This window comes from Mastacembelus armatus, chromosome 7, assembly GCF_900324485.2.
Source record: "Mastacembelus armatus chromosome 7, fMasArm1.2, whole genome shotgun sequence".
In the NCBI taxonomy this organism is placed as follows: domain Eukaryota; kingdom Metazoa; phylum Chordata; class Actinopteri; order Synbranchiformes; family Mastacembelidae; genus Mastacembelus; species Mastacembelus armatus.
Genome location: NC_046639.1, coordinates 1,579,661 through 1,606,556, shown reverse-complemented (window position 1 = coordinate 1,606,556; position 26,896 = coordinate 1,579,661). Strand labels below are relative to the sequence as shown.

At 42.4% G+C, this 26,896-nt stretch overlaps 2 protein-coding genes across 10 annotated transcripts in view; both read left to right on the top strand.

Moving 5' to 3' along the window:
* The window catches only part of nav1a (neuron navigator 1a), a 73,580-nt gene extending 61,882 nt beyond the window's left edge, over positions 1 to 11,698 (top strand). For 6 of the 8 annotated variants that reach the window (XM_026332337.1, XM_026332336.1, XM_026332332.1 and 3 more), the window contains 19 exons: positions 9 to 88; positions 677 to 754; positions 2,624 to 2,707; positions 3,817 to 3,925; positions 4,008 to 4,129; positions 4,291 to 4,299; positions 5,009 to 5,193; positions 5,297 to 5,459; positions 5,548 to 5,746; positions 5,850 to 5,938; positions 6,037 to 6,135; positions 6,241 to 6,412; positions 6,707 to 6,963; positions 7,068 to 7,219; positions 7,309 to 7,380; positions 7,473 to 7,678; positions 7,762 to 7,880; positions 7,995 to 8,183; positions 9,083 to 11,698. In XM_026332337.1, the coding sequence (XP_026188122.1) occupies positions 9 to 88; positions 677 to 754; positions 2,624 to 2,707; positions 3,817 to 3,925; positions 4,008 to 4,129; positions 4,291 to 4,299; positions 5,009 to 5,193; positions 5,297 to 5,459; positions 5,548 to 5,746; positions 5,850 to 5,938; positions 6,037 to 6,135; positions 6,241 to 6,412; positions 6,707 to 6,963; positions 7,068 to 7,219; positions 7,309 to 7,380; positions 7,473 to 7,678; positions 7,762 to 7,880; positions 7,995 to 8,183; positions 9,083 to 9,178 (2,480 nt within the window). In that variant the 3' untranslated portion in view covers positions 9,179 to 11,698. The remainder of the gene's footprint in view (positions 1 to 8; positions 89 to 676; positions 755 to 2,623; positions 2,708 to 3,816; positions 3,926 to 4,007; positions 4,130 to 4,290; positions 4,300 to 5,008; positions 5,194 to 5,296; positions 5,460 to 5,547; positions 5,747 to 5,849; positions 5,939 to 6,036; positions 6,136 to 6,240; positions 6,413 to 6,706; positions 6,964 to 7,067; positions 7,220 to 7,308; positions 7,381 to 7,472; positions 7,679 to 7,761; positions 7,881 to 7,994; positions 8,184 to 9,082) is intronic. The other 2 variants (XM_026332335.1, XM_026332334.1) reach the window with 2 other exon arrangements.
* Positions 11,699 to 11,915: 217 nt separating this feature from the next.
* On the top strand, positions 11,916 to 26,896 carry mybpha (myosin binding protein Ha). 2 transcript variants are annotated; one of them, XM_026332355.1, is made up of 14 exons: positions 11,916 to 12,141; positions 14,079 to 14,132; positions 14,463 to 14,528; positions 15,689 to 15,823; positions 16,212 to 16,379; positions 19,716 to 19,804; positions 19,904 to 20,099; positions 20,454 to 20,593; positions 20,887 to 21,046; positions 21,490 to 21,626; positions 24,873 to 25,059; positions 25,365 to 25,427; positions 26,550 to 26,594; positions 26,698 to 26,896. In XM_026332355.1, the coding sequence occupies exons 1-12, from the start codon at positions 11,916 to 11,918 to the stop codon at positions 25,403 to 25,405; spliced, it is 1,599 nt and encodes a 532-aa protein (XP_026188140.1). In that variant the 3' UTR covers positions 25,406 to 25,427; positions 26,550 to 26,594; positions 26,698 to 26,896. The 2 variants fall into 2 exon arrangements, with proteins under 2 accessions (XP_026188140.1, XP_026188141.1); XM_026332356.1 differs by lacking the exon at positions 14,079 to 14,132.

The following is a 26,896-nucleotide window of genomic DNA, read 5'->3' as shown; positions in this document are numbered from 1 at the left end:
TTTTTCAGTTCATGGTTCTGTACTGTCCCTGGCTTCCAATGCCTCGTCCAGTTACTCCTCGGTGAGTTTGGGCGGCATGCAGACTCAGGTAGCTACAGTTCACTACGTGGTGTGACGTGTGTTTATGTGCGTCTGTGTTATGAGTGTCTGTGTGTACAGTGATGGTTTCCTCTCGTTTCACGCTTCGAGCAGTACAAACTAGAGACAAGAATTGATGTCTTGGTATGTCCTGTACCATATTAGCCTCCTCCCCTCTCCTCTCCTCTCTTCTCCTCTCCTCTCCTCTCCTCTCCTCTCCTCTCCTCTCCTCTCCTCTCCTCTCCTCTCCTCTCCTCTCCTCTCCTCTCCTCTCCTCTCCTCCTCTCCTCCCCTCTCCCCTCTCCTCTCCTCCTCTCCTCCTCTCCTCTCTGGGCCTTATCTAACATCTTGACTTTTATTCCCATTGCATCCAAAGGCTGAGGAAAGGATTCAGGGAGAGGTAAGTGTCTTCCTTCCTGGTCTTTCTTCTTCTTCTCTGTCCCATTATTTTCTTTCCTCTCATCCATCATTCACATCCCTGCTGTCTATGTGAGAACAAATTTGTCATTGATTTCATGAGCACCATCTATTCTAGTCATTTGTGTAGTTTAGTAACCTTGGCTATTTTCTAATGCAGCTTTTCCTTTTCTCCTCACAGCAAATCCGCAAGTTGAGGAGAGAGCTGGAATCTTCCCAGGAGAAAGTGTCTAACTTGACCACACAGCTAACAGCAAATGTATGTGCAGTTTGTCTGTTGACCAACATGACAGTCTTCTTCTTCTTCTCCTTTGGGCTGCTCCCTTCAGGGGTCGCCACAGCCAATCATCTGCCTCCATTTAACCCTATCCTCTGTATCCTCCTCACCCACACCAACTATCCTCATGTCCTCCTTCACTACATCCAAGAACCTCCTCTTTGGTCTTCCTCTAGGCCTCCTTCCTGGCAGCTCTAACCTCAGCATCCTTTTACCAATGTATTCACTGTCCCTCCTCTGAACATGTCCAAACCATCTCAATCTGGATTCAAGCCACGGAAGCAAGTGCATCCTCACAAAACGTTTCATCAAAACTCCTTTTTCTCAGGATTTCCTCAGGAAAGACAACATTTAAATGTCTTTATAAAACATTTGGAAATAAATATAATATTATCCACAAGTGAAATGCAAAGTTCAAAGAGATTCCTGAAGTCAGTTTTCTATTGTCCAAATGTCTAAAGCAATAAAAAAGGTAAAATACCTAACTTGCCATCACTTGCGACACATATCTGCTTTGTGGTTTTTTTTTTTAATTAAAAAAATCAATTAATTAAATCAATCTATGCCTAGATGAGAAAAAAAAGAATCATAATGAGAAAATCACTGCTCTGTGCAGCCACACACTGATCTGTGACATTTTCTGGTCATCAAATAAAACTCCAATAAGCAACCTTGTACCTCCGGGCAACTGAAGAATTAGTAGTAGCCCCTCCCTATAATTTTACAGCCCATTGCTTGTCGCTCATCTTGATGAACAGTCCACCTCAGTGACATCTACCCTAAGGCCGAGGTAACTGATACTCATAAAGACACAGAGGGCTGGAACAACTGACAGCAGCGTCTGAGCCCTGTAGCCTTGTTTTGTTTCTTACTGCTGCTGTTCTCAAACACTGTTTACTGTCATTTTACGCAATTTTTCACACTGACAGTTTAATGTAAAAACAAACAAGACTTGCTTAGTACCTGCACATTAAGCCCCTTTCACATTAGTGTATTAGTGCTGCTGCTGTGATTATGCTCATGTCTTTGTGCAAGTCACAACTTAACCCTTCACACTTCTCATTGTTTAATTCATCCGGTCCTCTTGCTTTTCCTACTTCACAACCTCATGTCAGTCATAGATCATTTCTGTATCAGTCTCAGCACATTTTCTCTATCCGTGCTCAGCCTGAATAGTGCTCATTTTGTCCTGAACACAAACAAAGGTGCCTCACCCTTTCTCTTCACTCTACAAGGCTGTTTTTTTATTACCCCTGTCAGTGTTTTCATTGGCCCAAGTGCATCAATTCAGCAGAGGTCGATGCATAAGTTCATGCAGCACACATCAATCAAGTCTTTCAGTGTGTCTGTGGACTTCTTCCTGTTCCTTTACTGTTTGATCTTGTCATGTGAGGGCAGTAACCAGCCAAACATTGATGATAGCAATATTATTTGCTGGATCAGTGACTGGGTTTTATACGTTATTAAACTGTATGAATGGGTTGTCTGAAGGAGAAAGAAATGTCCCCTTCTGCCTCTGAGTTAAAGTGTGTGTGTGTGTGTGTGTGTGTGTGTGTGTGAGATGTTAGGGAGGAGGTGAATTTCCCACAGGAGACATGCTGTTCATTCTTTGTGTGACACTCAGTTTTTAACACTTCAGGCCTACAAGGCAAAGAAACTAAAACCTGTTTCTGAGTAGTTGTCAATTTCTGGTTAGTCTCCTGTTACTCTCTAAGATCAGTAATCTGAAAACTATCAGTAAATGTAGATCCTGTTAGTTTCTTGGTCCAGACAGTTACATAGCTGATAGATCTTATGGAATTTCTTCTTGTGTTTTTGCTCTTCAAGTTATTTTTCTTCTTTCGTTTACAGGCAAATCTGGTGGCAGCCTTCGAGCAAAGCTTGGCGTTGATGACATCTCGGCTTCAGAGTCTGTCATTCAGCCATGAGCAGAAGGTAACGGCACCCATCGCATAAACACGTTCAAACACACACAAACCTGAATTCCATCTGCATTCCACCATTGTGCAGGCCTTACAAACTGAGCTCAGAGCATGCAGAGTTTGTGCCAACATGGGGTGAGGTGACTTTGATCGCAGCCTGCGGTAATGAGCTGAATGGAGGTTAGAGCCCCGGGCTGCAGTTGCACCGTAAAAGATAATCAATGAATAAAACACTGAGTTTAGACTGAACGAGAAACACAAAGTGCAACCAGCTTGCACATGCACTCCCAGCAAACGTCACATTCCTGCATTCTTCGGCCTTTTTGTCTGTTTTGATGCGAGTAAACTGATCAGCGCCCGAGGCAGCGTTGAGTGTGTTTGTGTACGAAAGTGTAGAGTCTCTCTCAGTGCTTCATGCTTTGCTGCTCTCCCTGAAAGCCCTGTCTAGACCACTCCAGAAGAAGTCTTTGTTGTTTGTGCCAGTGCACTGACCTGTGCGGCTCAGCCTGGAGCACAGCCTCTTTAACCTTGAGGAGATGGGAAGGGTGTCTCCATTTAGAGTGGAGTGGGATTGATTTTAGCAAACAATAAGCGGCACAGAAAGGCTCTCTTGTTCTGGACTCCTTGTCCTTTTGAACCTTTAACACAGGGGGATCAAGTCCTCCAGGTGTATGAGCTCTCGACCAAAACATTCGATAATACTGCTCTTCTCTAAAAAGTATAGGAATTTATCAGTTTTTCATTTTAAATATTAAAAAACAGGCAAGTTTGGAAACCAAAATTTGACAGATGTCAAACTATTTATGTCGCATGTATCATTATATAAGTACAATGCTTAGTAAAATGCTGCACTGCTACAGGCTGAGATCGTTCAATAGAAATGTGCAGAAATATTGGCAATATTAAACAGAAATATATGTAAACAAGTTTGAATTTGAACACGAGTTAAGTTTTCTCTCCATTTTTTGGTTGCAAAAGCATCATAATGATAAATTGCCCTGAACAGAGGAAAGTACTTTTTAATGAGGAAACCTTTAAATCAATCTGCTCTAAAAACTGTAAAATCTGCCACTGAAACACACCCTGAGATATCTGACGCTTATTAATTAAATGTTTGTGCAGGATTCAGAGCTGATGGAGCTACGGGAGACCATCGAGGCTCTAAAAACCAGAAACGAAGAAGCCCAGGCTGTCATACAAGGAGCCTTAAACAATCCAGATAACATGAAAGGTTCGGACTTTGACCAGCTTCTGTTTTCTTCCGTCTCTACGCATCTGCCTGTGTTTTGATGTAGAGTTTTCTCGTTTTCCAGACCTGCGGATTCGGCGTCAGAACTCGTGTGAGAGCATATCAAGTCTTAACAGTCTGACCAGTATGTCGAGCGTTGGCAGCTTGAAGGATCAAGACGCCAAGAAGAAGAAGAAGAAAAGCTGGGTAAGAATGGATGCACTCTGCTTGTCAGTCAGTGTTTTACTCTCGCAGCCTAGTGATTGTCTATTTCCAGTCTGTCCTCCTTAATGATAATAACAAAGCAGCCTGGATAATGAAGTATGACCAGTCTCTCCCCCCTCTGTTGTGTTATTTTGCTGTTTTAGGTCTTTGAGGTGAGTGCTGTCGTTGTGTCCTTACAAAGCCTTTATAAGTTTCTGTCAAACAGCATGATGGACCATCAAAAACTGTAACAGAATCCTCAAGGTCTCCCCATCTCTGCTGATTCACCTCCTGGAGTCCTGATTGGCTGCCTGTTCTTTGAGTGATGACTAGATGGCTGAAATTCAGAGTGGCAATCAGCAGACATGATAAGCTTTCTCAGCTTAATCATCGGTTTATTTACTGCTCTCTTCAGTTATGTTTCCTCTCCTCTACCCCACGTTTTACTGTGGATTTTATCTTTTAGTAAAAATATGTGTCCAGCTTTACTGCATAACCCTCACTCACCCAGCAGCTGGGTACTAAATCTGCAAAAACACACACGGACTGAAACTTTGACCTGTTTAAGGGAATAGTTTGTCAGTTTAGCTTAACGTAAAGACTGAAACCTGGATAACACAGTCAGTCTGGTTCTGTCCGAAGGTGAAGCTCACTAATTAAACATGTTATACCTCAGACAAAAATCCAAAATGTAAAACAAGCTTGTCACCGTTTTGCCAACATGACAAACTGTTCCTGTGATGTTTAGCATGTGTCAAACTAACAATCCTAATGCCCTTTTCTTTTTTACCTTTGGAGTACTAAACACAATCGACCACTGAATATTGTGTTCAATAGTATGTCTGTCTCTCCTTGTCCCTGCTCCTCCCTGCTTCTATGTAGCTGAGGAGCTCCTTCAACAAGGCATTCAGCATTAAGAAAGGATCCAAAACCTACTCAGACATTGAGGAAATTGCCACCCCCGACTCTTCAGCTCCCAACTCCCCAAAGATGCCTCATGAGAGTGGAGAAGGAGGAGAGAATCAGGCTTCATCCCTCAAAACTTCAGTGTCGGCCACGTCCTCTGTGTAAGTAGCCAAACGTGTTCCTCCATCTCTTAGCTCAGTGGTGACTAAACCAGTTTAGCCATAGTGGGCAGATACTCTGATGACTGGATCCTGCCCCCTTTAGGATCATGGAGACTGCAGAAGAGGGGGACAGTGAGGAAACAGGAGTATCAGAGCTACGTTTGGAACTGTGGGAGAAAGAGCGGGAGCTGACAGACATCCGACTGGAGGCCTTAAACTCTGCTCATCAGCTGGAACAACTGAGAGAAGCCATGAACAATATGCAGGTTGTTAAAAAATAAAATCACATATGTATAAGTGATATTGCATTTGTGTGCTTATTGAGCTGAAAGTTGCTACCTGCCTGTGCACTAGTCAACAGTGGAGAACCTGAAGGTGGAGAACGACCATTTGAAAACAGGCAGTCAGCCCCAGCCCCCAGGCTTTGGTCCCACTTGTTCCACTTCCCAGCCTTCAGGCCTGGCCTCCCTCCTCGGCCCGTCACTGAGACAGCCGATGAGCATGTCCCTCACCAAGTCCTTCAGTCTCAGTCTAAACGACTGTAAAGATCCAGGTCAGAATCAAACAGCAATATTCAATTCACTGTACGCCAAAGATAAATTAAAAAATCTAGATTTCTATATTTCCTACATGCCTGGTTTGCTCTTCTCTTTCAGACGTGGCCCCACTCAACATGCAGAGTGCGTCTTCTCGGCAGGACGAGTTGTGTGCACAGGTACTGGTCCGCGTAGGAGATCAAGCAGAGGTAAACACAGCACACCTGTAATAGCTACAATATCCAATAACGGCAACAGCTTGAAGTGGAACAACCTGAAAACCTTTTCCCTTTGTGTGACTCTGTAGGACAGTAAACAGCAGCAGGACTATTACCTGGGCTCAGTTCTGGTCAGCGCAACAACTGACTGGGCCTGTCTCGACTCTCTTATAGCCAAAACCTTCAAAGTGAGTCAACACTTGTCCTCTCTGTGTGTAAGGTGGTGCTTCTTACCAACTGTATCACTATTAATGGATCAGTCCTTACAGATTTAATTTTTCTTTTTTCACCAGGACTATTTGACTCAAGTGGACCCAACATCTAGCCTGGGTCTGTCCTGTGACTCACTGCACATGTACCAGCTGAGCCAGGGAGGACAGAGGGTGCTAGGAGGGGACAAACCTCAGGGCTCACCTTATCGTTGTCTCAGCAGTGGTTCAGCTCAAGTATCTGTCACCTTGAAAGGTTAGTGAGTGTCTTCAGAAACCAGGCAGGTAGTTTTGCCTAAAACTGTGTATTATTCACAACCATTTCCATGTGGATCAATCTGATCTCAGTTAAATCTCCTGCACTGTGAAACTCAACTTTTTTCTTATGCTTTTGATTTGAAGTATATGTGATGAGTAAATAATGAGCTACAACATGAAAAACACCAGCATTTCCTTGTTTTTCACAGACTGTACAGTAAATACAAATATTCTATATTAAATGCAATATAAATCCATTGCTGGTTTCTCTCACGTGTCTGCTTCTCTCCAGGTCTTAGAGAAAAATGTGTTGACTCACTGGTGTTTGAGACTCTGATTCCTAAGCCCATGATGCTGCATTACATCAGCCTGCTGCTGAAGCACAGACGTCTGGTTCTGTCTGGGCCCAGTGGGACAGGAAAGACCTACCTAGCTCAGCGTCTGGCCCGCTACCTGCTGCATCGTAGCCGGACGGACTCCTCTGATGAGCCCTGTCTCCTGGGTCGCAGCACTACTGTCACCTTCAATATGCACCGTCAGTCCCAGAAGGTAAAACATAACTCGGGATTTTTGGCCCACAGGTTATTCTGACGGTTATGTATTTACTGTATATACACAAAAACCTTTATATTCATCTTTCTTGGCTTTGACAGGAGTTGCAGTTGTATCTGTCCAATCTAGCAAATCAGATTGACAGAGAGAGTGGAGGAGAGGTGCCACTGGTTGTTATCATAGATGACATTAGTGATTCAGCAGCTGTCACTGAGCTTGTTAATGGAGCACTCACCTGCAAGCACCACAAATGGTGAGTCAGTAAAAACAGATTATTTTAGCCAGAGTTAAAATAATTTGTTTCCTGAAAATTAAACAATAGTTTCCTCTGTGGTGTTTTAGTCCTTATATCCTCGGAACAAGCAATCAGCCAGTGAAGATGTCATCTAACCATGGGCTGCACCTCAGCTTCAGGTAAGCTTAAGGCCAGAAAACGATTACAACGCCTCCTCTTGTGTGAAGCTTTCAAGTAGAGTAAACTTTACATTTCTCGCATATGGTCACAGGATGGTGATGTTCTCCAACAATGTGGAACCGGCTAATGGTTTCCTGCTGAGGTATCTGCACCGTAAAGCTGTGGAGGCCTACCAGGAGAAGGGGCAGGATTCAACACAGCACCAAGCTCTCCTTCACGTCCTCGACTGGGTTCCTCAGCTCTGGTACCACCTCCACACTTTCCTGGAGAAACACAGCACTTCAGACTTCCTCATAGGTGAGACACATCTCAAGTCGAAGACAAGAACATCTGGATAGTTGGATCTGTAACAGGTAGTAACACCTTTTTGCCTCCTCAAGGTCCCTGCTTCTTCCTGTCCTGCCCAGTATCCGTGGCAGAGTTCAGGCAGTGGTTTATTGACCTGTGGAACCACTCCATCATACCGTATCTGCAGGAGGGAGCCAAAGATGGCATCAAGGTAAACACACACATAGACATCCTTTCAAGGTGTAACATCAGTGATAAAAACAAGAAGTCAGTTGCTTTACCTCCCCACATGTTGTTTTACATACATTCCTCTCTGTTCCCTCAGATCCACTGGCAGAAGGCAGTATGGGAAGATCCAGTGGAGTGGGTGAGAGGCACCCTCCCTTGGCCCAATGCACAGCAAGACCAGTCCAAGCTTTTTCACCTACCTCCCCCCAGTATAGGTCCACCCAGTGAGGAGAAGAAGCCCCCCAAAGATACACCTCCACCCAGCACACTGGATGCAGACCCACTGGTGAGTGAACGCTTTAGAGACATACCCAACACATGTTAAAACATTAATGTGGCCGATTGTATTTAGCAGTACTTCATCCAAACCAAATGAAGTGTGACTCATTCAGTCATGGAGTCATGGTTCATTTATTGTACACCTGCAGTCTTAACATGCTGCCAAACTAAAAAAAAAACCATGAATCTTTTTGCATTGCTAACAGTAATTTGCAGCAGGCTGAGTAAATATTCAATTAGGATTCATTTAAGTATATTAATCAAGTGAAAATGACAAAAAGTTTATCAAACATGAGACTTGTGTTTGTTTTATATTCAGTGTAAAGGTACAATATGTAAAATGATAAAGAATTAGCAGCATCTAGTGGTCAGATTATAGAATGCAACCTTCTGAGAACGCCCTTACACCCCACCCCCAGGTTTCCAGGCCATCACCTTTAAAACATAAACATGATTCCCTGTAGAAACTGTAGAAACATGAAGGTGGAACATGACTCCCTCCATGTAAAGAGACCTGGACCCTATGTAGATCTAAAAGGCTCATTCTAAGGTTAATAAAATTCAAGAGTGACAACAAATTTTTGAATACTATATTCCAGATTGCTTTAAATATTAGACACTGAACCTTTTAAATTTATATTTGTTTTGTTTGGGACACCACTACTGTGACAATATCCCACTGGGCTTTGGAAAGCAATGATAGGCATTTTTAAAATAGGCCTACCAAACAGTTATCTCATAAATGAAAAAACATGGATAACAGATAAGACAAGTAATTTCTATAAAGCTTATGTGCACCCTTGCGAACACATTTGAAGAAATATTTCTTCTACACTGTGCCAAATCTAATTCTGGAAAACAAAACAAGTCCATTAATCTGCAGTTTGACTTGTCTGTCTCCTCCAGATGGCCATGCTGCTGAAGCTGCAGGAGTCTGCCAACTACATAGAGTCTCCAGAGCGGGAAGGAAGCCTGGATGCCACTTTACAGACTACACTCTGAGAATAACACGTGACTCTCAGTCAAGCTATGAAACTTTGGACTATTTAAAATGGCTGACACAGCACGCGCAGTCCCAGTGAGACTTTAAAGACTCGGTAATATACTTTACTGTGTGCTCAGTGAGCAGTTACAAAGCTACATGTAATGGATCTACAGAGACAGTGATTATGGACAAAGGGTTTGCTCTGTCCTGGTATCAGAACATTGGAAAAACAATTAAACTGATTTCAGGGAAAGAGATTGATTTGTCTCTTCTCTGCTCTCAGTTTGTCCAATGAGTTGTTGTTGAATTTGCAAGTGCATGGTAACCAGAAAATAATGATGCAAAATACTACCTATAATCCTATTGATCAAGACCCAGTTGTTCCCTTTCTTTTGTTTTTGTGTGATAGCCTCAACTTTCATTACAACTACTATAACTGGTGCTTAGTGGATTTCATGGATGGCACATAATTCATTTGAGAAAAAGAAATTCACCTCAGAAGTAAAAGAGTCTGATTTCCCCTGATGTAGGACCATCACTCAACAACAGCCAACAATGCACTTTATTTTCTACTTGTGGCAATTGGATTTAAGGAGGCTGTGTTAGTGACTGTGTATGAAACAGGGGACTATCAGCTTGGTCACATCCTGCAGTCCATCTGTATTTCCTCTAGATGGCAGCATCTGCTGAGTCCAGACTCAGTGGTGAGCTTTCTGACTTACCAAAGGTGCTCAGTAGAACAATAACACCCACTCAGCAACACAACTATGAAAATGTCCTTGTTCTCGTTTTCTTTTCAGTTCGGTCATTGAGTCATTTAGATACATTCAATGTGGATCAAACGCCATAACTGTTCAAGTAACATGCATGGATGAAAAGTGAATTGAATAATGAATTGGCTTTAGGGTCGGTCTGTACAGAACACGTCGTCGTCAGTGGACTCCAGTAATAACTGATTAATGGACATAGACTGTATACTCAACATACTGTATTGTAAACAGAGAGAGGAACAAAAAACACAAACTGCTTGTTTATCTAGTCTGTCAAAACAACCAACTGTCTCTAACTATGCTTGCATATAATCTGTATTTAGATATTGGTTTTCACAAACTTAAAAACTTCTCTTGTGATAGAAGACGATACAGCTTTGGAAATCTTGATTTTGTAGGATTTTATACTGAGTCATCTTCAAAGATCTTCTATATGCAGTAACTGTCACGTACTAAGTATACCACACACGTCATTATTGATAGCAGCTGGTAGCATAGGCGTGTACTTCCATCATTACTTCTTCAGTAATTTATCATTTATCATCGTACAAGGGGAAGTGAAGAATACCATCAAAGAACCTGTCATAAAATATAACAAGAAACCTTTACTTCCTCCTTGCATAGGCTATTCATATATTTGATAATGTTTTTCAAGCTATAAACGAGTTTCCTTTTCACAGGTTGTTTTAAGGTTTACAGTAAATGTAAGGGCTGGGTGTAAGAATAGTTGAGTCTTTTTTTAAAGTGGCTCCCACCCATTTCTTTCCATCACTGCACATAATATATTAGAGTACCAGATTACAGAGTATTTATTGCTCGCATCTTGACTGTTCTTTTGACGAAGGAACAAAACATTACACAAAAGATGTGTAAGTGGGGGAAACAGTAGATAGCAGAAATATTCTTAAACCTCTCAGCTCTGTTCCCACTCGACCCTGAAGTACCTCAGACTGCCATATTCTGTTCAGATGTTACTCTACTTTCCAAACAGGGTACTGGGGGAGAGTAGAGCCATGATGCCTACGTCTATCTGTGCCTGAAACACAGTTTGGCCTAAAGTTGCTTTTGAGCTGCTTGAATCTACCACACGGAGGCCTCCATTTAGAGGAAACATCATCATTTCCTCTCGCCTCACGTCACCTCCATGCCCAGATTTGGGTGGAGAGTGGGTTATCAGTTAGGGCCTCTGGCTGATATTTAAGATGATGTGTGTGTCGGTTAACTCTGCAGTAGTTAAGAATGTGTATCAATGACTCGGCTGCTTGTGTGTTATTTGACACCATCTTAAACTTAAATGTGAAAGACTGGACATCTTGAGGAGTTACCTGAGACGTCTAAGAGGTGGAAGATCAGATATAAGCCTGGAGATGTAATGTTGATCCCTGGTGTGTTCCCAAAGTTTAGTTTTACTGGACCTACCACACTTAAACCTTATCACAGGAGGGTTTTTAATAACTGGATATCTTCCTTTTCGCATTGTTTTTAAGAGCAAACCTTTCTTTTTTCTTATGCAAATATTTGTATAGTTTTCCTTCCTTTTTGTACATGACATCACTATTGTAAACAATGTAAATATTCAGTGCATCTGCGACAACAATCACTAAAATGTGTAGAGATCTAAGAGGTGGCAGGGCCCTCTATTCGATAGCTTCCAGCAGGATGGAGCACTTGGCTGGATCAGGATGGTTGTCTGGCATGTCTCTGTAACCACATCAAATCACATTTGTCTAACATTGACACAATAAAGTCATGCCATTCTTTGCATCACTACCTGTTTATGTTATTTTGCTTTCATGACCTTATCCAGTGTGGGTGGGGTTGGGTTCCTAACTCTATATGTCCTTACAGAGATGAGGATGTGACTTGTTGGGAGGGGACATCTATCAGGGACTGGGTGAAGTACAAGCCCACCAACCCTCATGCTATATATTACCCCAGCCACTGTGGGCTCCTCCATCTAGAGGACCAGCTGTCTGTAAGCGCCATGCCAGGCAAACCTGCTCCCATCAAGAGGTCTCCAGCCAAGAAGGCTGCACCTGAGCCCGCCCCGAAGCCGGAACCCGCTCCGACAGAGTCTCCACCTGCCGAAACACCTGCGGAAGCTCCACCTGCGGAAACTGCCCCCACCGAAGCTTCTCCACCTGCCGAGGGAGAAGCAGCCCCCGCGGCCGCAGCTGAGGACACCCCCGCTGCTGAAGGAAGCGCTGCAGGTACCTCGGAGATAATAACTGCAAAACCCCTCAGAAAGAGCATGGAGTCGAAGCTGGTTTTATGCATCATAGCTGAATTAGGCTGCCTCGCAGGTTGGAAGTACCACAGGCTCACAGTCCCAGTGTTTACTGGTCTCTGGCAGCTGGGAAATTAGGGGAGTGCTGCTGACCACTGTAAAAACTCAACAAAAACATCAAAAGGTAAAAAATAACTAGTCTTTTCTATATGACAGAATATGAATTGGAAACGTTTTAACATAAAAGCCTAACGCTAAACTGGAATGAATGTCAGTCCATTTATTTGGATAAGAAAGAACCAGTCTGTTATTAGTGACTTTTCATTTGTGTGCGTTTTTAGCTAATTTAGTATAACTGGTCCAAGCTGTCACAGATTCAGTGATCACGGAGACTCTGCAGCATCATAAATGAAAAGTACCAAAGCCAAACGTCGTCCAGGGACATTACCGCCCAGCTTTTATTTTGTTGGTGGGTAGGCGAACTCATTTCCTCTGGTGTTGTGCGTTTCTGTACAGGTTGTTCACAGATTAGCTCCAGTCTAACTAACTAGATTAAAAACTAACTAGATTCCGTGTAAAACAACTCATAAACCGTTACACATTCCTGTACTAGTCAAGTGCCGTGTTTTGTCCAGCATTTCTTGCTATTTCCAGACTTAACTTGTTACTTCCGGCTCGTTAGTCTCCCAGTTAGCTCAGCTAGCTGCTAGCATGGCCGTTCCCACATGTTTAGTTTTTCCTCTGCCTCCTTTAGTCACAGTAAGCGGAAGCTTCTGGCAGCTTTGGAGGCCACGAACACTGGACACGGAAGCTCCACACCTTCGACTCAAAGCCAGCTAGCCTAGCCACGTTAGCGCTTAGGTGCTAGCCTGCGTGACGGTCCGACGGAAACATCCTGCTAAGCAGAAACCCACGGCTCATCGCCGGCCTGTTCACGTTTCTGACTGAGTTTCAGAAACGGACTCTGGTAATTGGGATCTCCATAGTCAGAGCTGGAGACTCCAGCCACCGGAGTCCAGTGTGTCCCGAGGCCAGAGCCACATCGAGAGACCTGAAGCTGCTGGCTAATCAGGCTAATCATAAATATGGCAAAATTGTTATTCCCGTCGGCAGCAATGACGCCGATTACCAATCAATAAAATTACCAATCAATAAGAGGTCAATAAAATTAATGTCGGTGTGTAACTTTGCTAAAACAATGTCGGACTGTAGTTTTCTCTGGACCCCTCCCTCCCCAGTCTGACCAGCTTGGCTGTCTAGGTGGTGTCCAGCAAACGTTGTGGGCTTCATAGACCACTTTCTAGGGAAAACCTGGTCTGGTAGCGAGTTTATTATCCAACCTAAAGTCTGACAATCCAGAGTGGGGACCAGGACGCAGACGCCTCTCTGCAGTTTCCTTAGAGCCTTCACCCCCAAAACCCCATAGAGACTGTGTCTGCTCCTCGAACAGCTAAAGCATATAAATGAAAAGTTAACACAGGAGGAGGTATTCATAAAAACCTAATAAAAATGAATCCTGCTCCTCTTACTGAACAGATACACAGACCAGTCAGATGTTTATCTGACAACACTGTTAATAAATTTAAAGAAATGATTCCATCTTTATTTACTTTATGCCGTGTGCCAACACAGTGGAGGGCATCCCACTCCCTACCCAGCTGATTTTCTTCTAAGATGGTTAATGCACGGCCACCTGATACTGATACATGGAAAGGTATAATTAACGTGTGGGAATGAGACGGTGTGTGTTTAATGTGTGGTCTTCAGATGCTACGTTGCTGAAAATCACTGCTCAGTCCCGCTGGCTGCTTCAGTGGCGAACATCTTGATCAAATTAGCTTGAGACTGATTGATTCCCTGCATGAATAATGTTATAATGCAAGTCACTAATTGGCTTTCCTAAAGGGATTTTAATGCTAGTTGCTGCTCCTGCTGCTGAAGACGGGGCCCCTACTGCAGATGCTCCTGCAGACAGTAAAGCACTACCCAGGCAAAATTACATCTCTAAAATTCACTTTATGCCGCAAACAGTGATGGCTGCCTTATTTAAAATGCCATCCATCAGGTGCTGTCCATCACGCCTTTCTCCAGCTGTGAGGAAAATTGGATTCTAAATAAAACCTTGAAGTACATCGTGTTTTTGTCAGTGCAGTAGCATTTCCAATTTTAAAATCTAATTGGGAAGGTTCTGCAAATCTACAGGCTTAAGTGTCACTATATGGAGAGGATGGTTTGTTTATTTGTCAGGTCCTCATTGCTGGTGTTTCCAAAGCTACTTTAACTTTGTGGTTGTTTAATTGTTAGCTGCTCCAGCAGAAGCTGCCACAGTTGAGGAGCCACCAAAAGCCCCCACACCTCCACCTCCTGCAGGTAACACCAACATTTGTGCTGTGTTCTTAGCTCGGTCCTGCTTTGACCACTACTCCTACATGATAATGGGACTTTCTATGAATAGTTTTCCTTTATTTGTTACTCAGCTGTTCATTTTCTCAGTTAATAGTCTGTAAAATGTCAAAAATCCTGTGGTCACACATCTTGTTTTGTCTAACACATAAAATATCAGGTTAAAAAAACTAAGTTGCAAATATTTGACATTTTACTTTAAAAATGACTGAAGGTTTGGTTCAGGTATAGTTGAGCACAGCTTGATGTGCTGAATCATTATGGATATGTATGTGCAGTAAATAGCTGAAGTGATTGGAGCTGAAATACTTCAATCAAGAGAGTATTAAACTGTAAGATTATTTTATAATTGGATAATGCCTAATTATTTTGCGCCCACCCACCAAGAGTTCTTTCCATGTAATGCTGAACTGAACCATAACAGGTTTTGGACCTTGGCTTTTTGCCAAAACAAGATGTGCTACCATCAGCTTGGGTGTTAGGGTATTGTGATACATATTTTTCATTATTTTCTAATGGATTAATTAAGTAATCAAGAGAATAATGGATAGATCATTGTTACAGCCCAGCATATAGCCATGATGTATGTAGATAGATAAAATGTTTTATTTTCAAGTAATCTGAGTAATTTAATCTTCACTCTAATAGTTGAAACACTGCTGAATAGAGCCAAACAGAACTTTTCTTCTATGGAAAGCAGCTTGTTCTGATCTTGACTTACTGATAAAGACTCTTGTTGTCATACCCTATATATCTTTTCTGTTGGAGAATGCCTCCTCTTTCTGTTCTCACGACCTTATGGTATTAGAGTCTAAATATTTTTCAGCTGGGAGTGTCTCTTGTTTATTGTTTCATGACCTCATTCTGTATCAAACCATTAAGAAGATGTGCTTGGCTGTTACCAGCCAGTGACTTTCATGCTTTACCAAGGTGCTGTCTAACCGCTACCCCTTTGCAAGTAAAACTCTTATATATTCAACTGAAGGTCGTCCTCTGAGCCTATTAAAGAATTTACCTAAAAGTATGTAATTATGCAATTCTGTGTGTATTTTCAGTGCCATTTCAGTTCGTCGTTCTGTTGTCCACTTTGACCATTCCTTAATTTGCTCTGTTTGAACCTCATTCAGTCCCCACCAGTGCTCCTCTGGATGTATCTGTAGATGATGTGAATGACTCCAGTCTAACCATTAAATGGCAGACGCCAGAGTCTATTGGGGACTCCGGCCTGGACGGATACACCATCGAGTACTGCAAAGATGGAAGTACGTCTGTGTGTGTATGTGAGTCTGCACCTGTCCCCAGTGGTAGAGGGCAGATAGACTCATAGCTGGGTCCAGTCCGTATACGGCAGAGAGCATTTAACGGGCTGTCACTGTATCTCATCACACCACTTTTAGAAGTGCTCGTCTGCTCAGATGACAGCATGCCTTCTGAGATTTCACCACGGTGGCCAAAGTGTACTTCTTATAGGCAGGTTGTTTGTAAACTTGTGTCGACAGGTGATAAACCGTTTAACGTGTCCCATTAAGTGATATTTTACAATTTGACAAATGGGAAAAAAAGGAATATATAGAAAAGAATATGACGAATAAGCTGACATGAAAATTGCACATAAAGTCAGATACTAACACAAACCTGCTTTTCCTGCAGCATCAGACTGGGTTGTAGCTAACAAGGAGCTGACCCCATCTAACCGCTTCTGCATCAAGGATCTGACTGCTGGTGAACTAATACATGTGCGTGTGGTGGCAGTAAACCCCGGTGGCCGCAGTGAGCCTGGTTTACTTGCTGCGCCTGTGCCGATCCGTGAAATTGTTGGTAAGTAATGACCAGTCCCATTTCTCAAACTGTGCAGCGGACCACTTTCCCACAACTGTAGCTTAAAAGAAACTTCTAGACCTGCTAATAAATATCTGTCATGTTCTTCTATGATGTGGCTGTGCTGTTATTCTCATGGCAGTAACAACCAAAGGAGATACAGCTAAGTGTTGATTAGGTGTTGATCTTTGGAGCTGTACATGAGCGTGTCCCTGTACAAAAATGGATCTAGACTCCTCTACTGAACTCCCTAGAGTGAAAAACAAACCCCCCTTCAAAGTATAGTTAGTTATTTGAGGTTTTTACTGGTGTAAAGACACCATTTCAAGTGTCTGTTGCCAGCCTTTTCATTGGGAGCTCAGGGATAGCTGTAACTTATGACCTATCCTTAAAATACTCAGGTTGCAAGGATTGAGGCAGAGGTGGGGCAGATGGACTGCACAGATGTATGCACATAAATCTCTCAGTTGCTGACAAGTGCTCTCATTAGCAGTAAATCATGCTTTTGACTTGTACACACATCTTCAGTAGGCTTACAGGTCTGATAAATAAGGTCAAACACACACATTTTCTACTTGAGTTTTTTTTTTTTTGTTACTAGATGGCTTTAATCTCCAATAAAAGATGTAAAGCTAATATGAATAATAGATAAATATCAAGCAGTGCAGTTGAAGGTGAAGTGTGTCAAATCTGAGAGATCTAGTTGCATTTAGTGGTGTGAATTCTGAACACCCTTCATACCCCACACCCACACTTCCAGGTGTGAGAGAGGGTACAGTGGCTCTCACCTTTAGAACAAAACTCAATTCTAGAGCCAGTGTTTGGTTTGTTTTGTTTGGTTTTACTGTAGAAACATGGTGGTGCAATATGGCTGCCTCCGAGAAAGGAGACCCGCTGCCATATAGATTTAAAAGTCCATTCTAAGTATATGCAATGATGATCTTTTCCAGTGATTACACACTAATGACAACATATTTATGAATATTATATTCCACATCTGCTAATAGATCACTCTAAATATTACACTTTGACCCTTTTAAATTTTAGCTCATAACATTTTTTTTTTGCATTTGCTCAGTGCTTATTAGCAAATGTCGGCATGATACCACAATGATATTAGCACTTTTCTTGTGAGTCTGCTGATGTTGCCATTTAACCTAAACCACAGCTAAGTATAGCCTCAAAGTGCTGCTAGCATGGCTGTAGTGTTTTTGTCCTTTAAACATTTTAATGCCTCGAAATGTTTGGATGAAATATCTCTGAACTGGGCTTTTTTGCATTGGCTGATGTTCACGTTGACCTTTTAAAATTCCATAATTTAAATGTCATTTTGATTATAAATATTGGCTCGTTTTCTTTGCTTATAAATACACATAGACAATTTACTGACGCTGCGCTGTCAACTTCACCTTTGTTTCTCTAGAACAAAGCTGGCTTCCCCACCGCAGTGATCAGTCGACGTAGTGTAGACCTGAGCGTAAATGCTCCAGTTATCTACTTTTGGATGGACAGCTTACTGTCTCTGAGGTATTTCCTGGTTGGGGCTCAAACCGGGGTGAACAAACAGGAACTTTAGTGGAGAAAGGCAGCCATGCAACCAGAGCTGCTGGTCAACTGAGGGGAACGAAAGATGAGCCTAATTGATGGATTCTGGGGGGGGGGGGGGGGGGGGGGGGGGGGGGGGGTCTTCCAGTAAAGACACACTGTCCTGCATATTCTGAAAAGCCCCATGAAGACACTTTATCCACAAAGAAAGACAGATTATAGATTGTTCTGGGAGAAGTAGCTGGCTGCTGTAAGGCCAGCTGCACTTCTGGCATTGCTGGGAAGTGTGCTGATTAGCAGGGATTAGTGTTTGAGCCAAATCTAGAGGCAGAGCTCATGGTGATAGCTCCAACCTGTGTAGTGGTGTTATGGTGGGAAATGATAGGATGAGGATGATGAGACACTCTGGGCAAGAGACCAAGTGAGATGGAGAATCACAGAATAAGATGTGTTAGGGAGAAGATAATGATCAGGAGGTTGATGGACAGTAAGATAAGAAGGCATTTTAAGTGAAAGAGGAGAAACAGAGGCAGCAGCAGGGTGAGAGAGGCGGTGGAGGGGTAGCAGCTTGCTGGTTTTATGTATCCTGTAAGCCCAGAGATCCTTTCAGACATTTGCTGTTATGCAGAAACATGCAAGGGATGCTGTTCCTGATACTTATCGCCCCGCCTGAACGGCACCAACTAGCACAGTACATGTTGTCCTCAACCGCAATGCATATGATTTTATTCACAGCTAAAGCACACCAACATTTGTCACAATTTATTTGTATGGCCACAGTCTCCAGACTATTGTACTTCAGTGTATCTAGATGTGATGTTGGATCAGCTGAAAGTGATGACGTTTCTGCAGCCTCTTCGTGAGGAAACGCGTGTTGGAGTTCAACCAGGACTTTCTAGTCACCAAAAGCTATTTTGGGAGCTGCTGAGTTTTCCTCTCCTGCCCCTCTCTCTGCCCAGATACTGTAATTTACATTAAATGGGCCCAGAAAGTTTCTCCACTTTTCTCCACTTATGTCTTTTTTTATTTATGACTGATTGTAACCATCAATAAGATTGGAACATACACTTATTTTGGCTTTAACAACCACACATTTTGTCTGACTGAACTTCAAATGCTATTTCCTAGAATTATATTTGGAAACACTGGCATGAATTTATTCATCTCAGTTTATCTCAGAAAGGGCAAATAGTCTAAGCACATGAAAAAATGTATTGCTTGTTTTGTTTCTTGCTTAAGTATCTGTTATAATGTTTTGTTTATTTCTGTGTCTAAGCATGACAAATAAAACAAAATTGTCAGTGTATGATCATATTAAGGTTACAACTAATGATCACTTAACCCACAGATCAAAAACCTAAAGATATTCAAGTTACTAAATTGAAAGCATATAAAAGCAGCAAATCATCACATTTTAAAAGTAGCAAATTGATTTTAAATTGATTGATCTACTATTTCTGGCAGTTTACTGTATGAGCTAACCGCTGGATTAATTTTAGCTCCGTCCGTCATGAAGCCTTGCCTAGAAGGCTGGTCTATTTAGGTCTTGTTGACCTGTCGTTTAGACCCGACTTTGAAGCCACAAATGGGAAGTGCACATCATACAGTTTGACACTGTTAGCTTGTAAATCTATCCAGCGCTGTCGAAAAGATGATTTATTTTGTTGTCCAGGTGATCTCATCTATTCTGAATTTACCATCGGCTGCAACAGACCAGTTCATTAAACAGTAAAACAGATTTTGGCTAAATCAGAAGATGATCATTCTTGACCTGTGTTTTTAATCTTTTAGACCGGCCTAAGATCCGCATGCCCCGCGTTCTCAGATCCCAGTACACCAAGCGGGTTGGAGAGCAGATCAATCTGGTGATACCCTTTATTGTAAGTTAGCACACATACACCTGGTCAAGAGCTAATGAAAAACATTAAAAGTTTACAATCATTGCAATTTAGTGTCTTGTTTCTTGCCTTTCTCCTCAGGGAAAGCCCAAACCTGCTGTGTCCTGGCTTAAGGACGGTCAGCCTTTGGACACAAAGAGAGTCAACATCAGGAACAGTGGCAAGGACAGCATAATTTTCATCCGCGCTGCTCAGACTGAGGACTCTGGTGTTTATGAAATAACTGTTAAAGTGGACAGCTTTGAAGACAAAGCCACTCTCACCCTTCGGGTTGTGGGTGAGTAGCAAGTGGCGAGCACACTATAAGTCTGACACAACACATGTGACATGTTTAAATCTTGATTTATGTTAGACCTCCCTGATGAATCTGCTGAGCCGGTTGTTTAGCCGACTCGTTGACATTTAGGCGTCAGGTCTTGGGCCCTGCTGCATTAGAAATTCAAAATATTAGCTACCATACATCACACATTTCACAATGATGGCTCAGAGTGTTTGAACCTGCCGCCAGCTGTTGCTGTTACACGTGCGGTTAAACGTTAGAGGCATTCCCATACAAATGCACGAGTCACTTTGATGTGGTTGGGAGGAGACACTTTCACGGTTCGATCAGCATGTTGGTGTGTCCCCTCAGAGCTACCTGGACCTCCGGCCAGTGTGAAGCTGGTGGACACCTGGGGATTCAATGCTGCTCTGGAATGGACCCCTCCAAAGGATAACGGCAACACAGAAATCACTGGATACACTGTCCAGAAGGCCGACAGGAAGACTGAAGTACGGCAAATATGTCACATACAAACGCACAGTATTAAACCAAACCAACAGGTTGTCAGACTGTGTGAAGTTACATAAACTTATAAATGACCTTGCCAGATCTTGTATTAAATGCATCCTACTCACACAGATCCCTGAAGGTCTTCACAGTAGACACAGGGATGTTGAGGATGGTGAGAAGAGATGGAGTCGGGGGCTTTTCCTGTTGTCTCTACCTGTCAGAGGATGAGATGACATAAGTATCTTATACACAGGCACACTGGTTATCTCATCTGTTGTGTCTCCACCTGTAGGAATGGTTCACAGTGTTTGAGCACTACCACAGGCTAACTGCCACCATCTCAGACCTCATCATGGGAAACTCGTACTCCTTCCGGGTCTTTGCAGAGAACCAGGTGGGCGTCAGTAAGACAGGTGCTGTTACCAAGGAGGTGGCTACGATCCAGAAGACAGGTACCCTTCTTAATATTCATAGTATTTTAACTCCTCTGGGGTCTTCTTCTGGTGCAGCACAAATGAGTACTTGTATATTAATACACTGCAGTAAGTCTGTAAGAGTCTTGAGTGTGTGTGTAAAGTAAAGATTAGAGGAGTGGAAATGGCCTTGACGTTACGTTAATCACAACAGAGTAGCTCTCTTGGCCAGCGCTCAACTATTACTGTAATAAAATGTAAGAGGCTCCAACAACATTACATTAAGAGAGCTGGCAGCACAGACAATGCTGTTTATTTATATTTCACCGAACCTGCCTCCCTCAGATAGAGACGCTTACGATTCAGTGATAGGTCAGTAGGCTAAACCTCTGTGCTTATGTTGCATTTCAGAGGTGTTGAGTCAGTAGCACTCAGATCCAGTCAGCAGTGAGGGGGGGTTACCTTGCTTCATGTGTCCACAGGTATTGTCTACAAGCCTCCCGAGTACCCGGAACGCGATTTCAGCGAGGCACCAAGGTTCACCACACCCCTGAACGACCGCGCCGCCACTGTTGGATACACGACCAAACTGCTGTGTTCTGTTCGTGGGTCTCCCAAGGTCAGACATGCAGCACTCATACTCCTATTTTATATGTTGGCATAGCTTACATATAAACAGTCTTCCAAAGCATTAAATTAGTTCTTCAAAAAAAGTCCTCACAACATTTTAAAAAGCAAACAAACAATCAAGAAAATAATCTGGAGATTTCTCAACAATGGCTGCAGCCCCATTCTCGTTTCCCCCATCAGTACTTGGTCTTATAATTGTATCTTGTCCAGGATTACTGTAGTGTTCCTGTTATGCTATACTCATAGCTAATAGCAGCTGGTGACTGGATAGTACTTTAATCTGTGATCACTTGTTTGGAGTAACTTAAAGCGAGGGGGACTAGTGGAACATCTGTTGATTACATGTAAAAATGAAGCTGGTGTCCTTTTATTTTGGATAGTTCTCATGTTATACAAAGACAAATCCAGTCTTCCTGATTAGACCCTTGAGTGCCTTCGTAAATCATTTGAGTGTGTGGCATACTGCTTCAAATGAGGTATTAATGTCAAAGCTATAAAGATCCTGTGTAGAACCAGGGCAGGGCTTGCACTGGTATGTCTATGTGAACTTTAATTATGTCTCTCACGGTTCTTGGCAGCCATCGCTCTGGTTAAACATATCTTGTCAGTCGTCTGGCTGACGCAGATGGCTTAGGTGCAGGCCATGGTGGAAGTGCAGTTGATTATGCGTCCTAGCTGTCCTTGGATTTTCTCCAAGGACGGCAGTGATTGGCCAGTCTACACAGACCGAAGTAGCTGAGTCAAAACAAACTTATGCAGCCTCGGACTGTATTCACCATGCATGAGTGTCCTTAAGCTCGAGGAAGAGGAAATGATGGCTAATGGATTGGGATGAGCTTGCAGGTAGATTTTCCAGAGACAGCTGAGCAAGTCCAGAAGTTATGTTGTGAATCCTTAATGCAGCATTTTTCTGTACACCTATGAACACAGCATATTTATGGCTTATTGTCCTGGATCATCACAGACATACCAGTAGATGCTGTTTTCTTTTTTTTTTTTTTTTTTTGAGGATGAGCACCCAGTTGCTGATTTGTGTCCTGTGCCTGAAATTAGATTCTATGAACCTAAACCCACCATGTCTGAATAAATCTTGTTGTGCCTCTCATGGTGGAGTACTACAATCAGAGGAACTGAGCAGTAACAGATGTGTGAAAACATATCCACTATTTATCTGCAAGAGCCCATGAAAAGTGGCCTGTAATACCCTTTTCAGACTACAGAGCTACAGACCCTGAGTGTGTCCCTAACCCATGCTTGACCCCAGTCTAATGAAACTTTATCTCTCCCTCTTTATATAGTATATTATAACTACTGTAAATTAATTTCACACCTTCGGGCTACAAGTGTGCTTTAGCACATGTTTATTGAGCTGCTTTCTCTTCTCTGGCTCAGAGTCAAGAGCCCATTAACTGCTGAGGAGGTCCACCAGAACGACATGTGGTGTGATAACTTGTCTGGCTGTCTCTGATAAAGAGCTGTCACGTAGAGAAGCAGAGAGGGTTAGATAAGCGAGATGTTGCACTATCAAAGAAGGTTCTGTTTTTGACACCTGTCTGTTATCAATGTGCCCCGCTAGCCCTGCAACGTCCATACACATGGATGCCCAAACATAGAAACACAATGGGACAGGAAAGAGACAGAGGGAGATAAAATAAAGGAGACATAGACAGAGATGGATGGACTTACATTCTCTGTCATCTTTGCTTGTTACCTGTGTCAAATAAACAACTCTTGTAACTTGTACCAGTTAAACTAAAGTTACAAGGAATACAAAATGACCTGATGGTGCTGGAGTAGAACTTAATTGATCCCTAAAGGTCATCTTGGAAAACCAGAATATCTGAGCCAAATAGACATTGTACTAAAAACTACAAAGAGCCACATACTAGCATGCAGTGTCACAAAACTATTTCCCCCTTCCTGACTAGAATATTCATACATTTGCAACCTGATTCAATCACTGTGTGAGATCATTTGACATAAAATGTAAATGTATTTGATCTAAAACTTGCAGGGCTGCTGAGATAACCACAAAACATTATCATGTGTTGGAGGGTTTCATTTCCAACAGCATCATCATCAGCAGCAACATTAGCATCTCCTCCACTGATACAGTGCTTCGTCTGTATCGTCCATCAGGGAGAATAATGGAGATAGAGATGGAGAGGACTCAATGCATGAAAAGAGCTTCCTTTAGTTTAACTTTAAGGTAAAGTCCTCCTGGATGTGAAATCCTGCTGCTACTGCAAAAGAACGGGTTAAAAACCACTTTTCTGAGCTGCATCAGCTGAGGTGTAATTCAGTAACCACAGTCACCTTGGTTGAAGTGGGACGATGAAGAAATCCATGCAGGGAAGGTGTCACCGAGAGGGATTATGTTACTCCTTTCCATCCAGCTGTCACTCTTAGTGCAGACTGCCCAAGTGACAACAAACTAAATGTTTACTACGTTTTGAAACTGATGACCAAAAAAGAAACAGATCTGATCAGAAGGTTTGCTGAAATAGAAATATATTTTCTATTTTACTGGACAGGAAGTACTGACTAATTTGGAAGCCTCATGCAAATACAGGAAAGACTGCAAGTCACAGCAGGAATAGTAAATATTAATGTAACAGCTGAAGCTACAAGGTAAAGAAGTGAACATTTCTGTACATTGTGTGTACATTCAAAAACTTTGTACTTAAATGAAATACTCAGGATCTTTTAGATGTAATGGCAGTCTGCCTGATAAATGATGAGTCCAGACTGTAAATGTTATGTACATATTTATTGACCTCAGGCTGTGTACTTCAGTACATTTGATGTTATACAGATAGTACTTGATACTCCCAGGTCTCAGCTTTAATTTGAGGTTTAGATCAATATCCAAAGCAATATGCAATATGTGGGAGATACTCTAGTCCGTTTCAGTTATAGTGCACAAATTCCATCTGTCTAATTAGTTTTGTACCTCTAAACTTTTCTACTTTTCTTAGGGCTATATACAGTTAGCTTCTGTTTTATATCAGTTTCAAACCTACTGAAATTAAAGCTGCAGCTTGGCACTTGATGTATCCATTATTTAATTTAAATTTAAGCCTGGAGAACAAAATATATGTAATTGCCCACACGCTTATGGTCTGGAGCATATAATCACTGGGTAAATGAAAACTTTGGTCTGATGTGGAAATGAGGTGTAGATAAGTGTATAATAAAAAAGTGTATAATAAGTGTGTCTCATTCCTTCTCTTAGCCAAAGATCGAGTGGCTGAAAAATAAGATGGTCATTGGTGATGACCCCAAATTTTGTCAGATCTCCAACCAGGGAATTTGCTCCCTCGAGATCCGTAAGCCCTGCAGCTTCGATGGTGGCGTTTACACCTGCAGAGCCAAGAACACCCAGGGGGAGGCCACTGTCTCCTGCAAGCTAGAGGTCAAACGTATGTATGTCCAGATAACAAAAGGACACAGTTACTGTTTAATAACCAAGGCTCATTATTATTGTCATGTCAAGTCCCATGAACAGAATAAAACCAAAAATGTGTTTCTTTGCTTTCCTCTGCCTAGTCTTACTTACTGAAGCATTAAAAACACACAGATTATCATGGGATTTACTCACGATAAGAAAAACACATGAGTAACATCACTACACCCTCTATTTAATTGTAAGAATATATATACGAGTTAGAGTATCACTTTAATTTTATACATTTTAATGGAATTTTATTTCCTTCTTTCCTAACAGAGGTTATTCTTGCAGAAGCTGACAAGGTTAAGGGCAAATAAACCAACCTGTAAACGTGCACAGGTAAGGCACAAACAATGTGTAAATGGAAATATTCACTATTGTAGGATAACGGTTTTATCTGATTGTAAGCAGTGTACCTCTATATCACTTTCCATGAGGAGTCCAGGGCCTTCACACTAAATATATTTTAGATGACAGGCTCCTCATAGATGCTCTTTTTTCCTCTCCTCTCGCTGGGCATAAATTAGGATTCACTAAGTTTTCAATGTAAACACAGCTCACTGAGATTCTGTCTGCTGTGAACTGTATCTCATGGACATCATGACACATAGTTCACATCTCAGAGAGACTAATTCTGATTCTGATCAGCTCACATTTGATTTCGTCACGTAAAAAAAAAAAAAAGACTAGTCAAAAAAAGAAACTCATTAGCCGCCATAATCATCGTTTTGGTACTTCACCTTGAGCATAGAGCTTCTGTTCCTTAGCGTAGCTGTTTGACATTAAACTGGATGCAGTGCATGCACACTACAACACTGACCTTCAGCACAGACAAGGACATGTATGTTTACACTGTACTGTAAATGGAGTCGCATGCCTCCCCGACCACCCACACCCACTTTTGCTGGAGCGATCAGGTCTTGATGTATCCTTGATGCATTCACACCTGTATTTTCAGCTGTCCGTTCCTGATCGTATTACCACATGAGCATTTTCATGCCAAGTGTAAACTGGACCCTATAGATGATGTGATCGTACTTGAGTCTGTACACAGTGGTGGGAATGCACAGCCTTACATGGGTGGGCGCCTCAAGGGGAAACTGAGGGAGTGCACAGGGAGCACCTTTGGGTGGGAGGGTATGGGTGACATCAGTGCAGCAGCTTCTAAAATCGCTCCAGATGATCTGACACACAGCCGAACTCTTCCCATTACCATGAGTCAACAGGCCAAGTGAAGTGCTGTGAAAAGAAGTGAGAATGGACTAGGAGAGCAGAAAGCAGGCCAGATAATCCGAGCTAGAAAATTTACACACACACACATGCAAAACCTCAACCCAATGTAAAGCCTGGTGCACATAAACGCACACAGTCACGCAATATCTACCACAACATTCCTGGCCAAAGTGATTATTCACACATCATGACCCCATTTTACCCTGTTCTTTATTGTCTTCCCACCAGTGCCTTTACAGGTCCAGCAGAAGTCCAGGTCTTATGAGCTTTAAGGTGAGCTTGTATGTGTGTGTGCGTATCTGTGTGTGTGCGTGTGCGCCATGTATAATAAATCCCGCTAACCCTCCGTTATCTATACAACTCTTATCTTGTCCAGAGTGTTTGAGGAGGTCAGCTGAACATCAGTGTGCACATGAAGAAACAGACAGAACAACATACAACAGCTTCATATCTATGTCCACCCCACCCCTGACTTCCTCCAGTATGTCCAGTATGCAGGGAACACTCACGCCACCCTGCCCATCCCATTTTGTCAAATGTATGTTATTTTAGTTAGTGACATGTGTGTCAGCTAT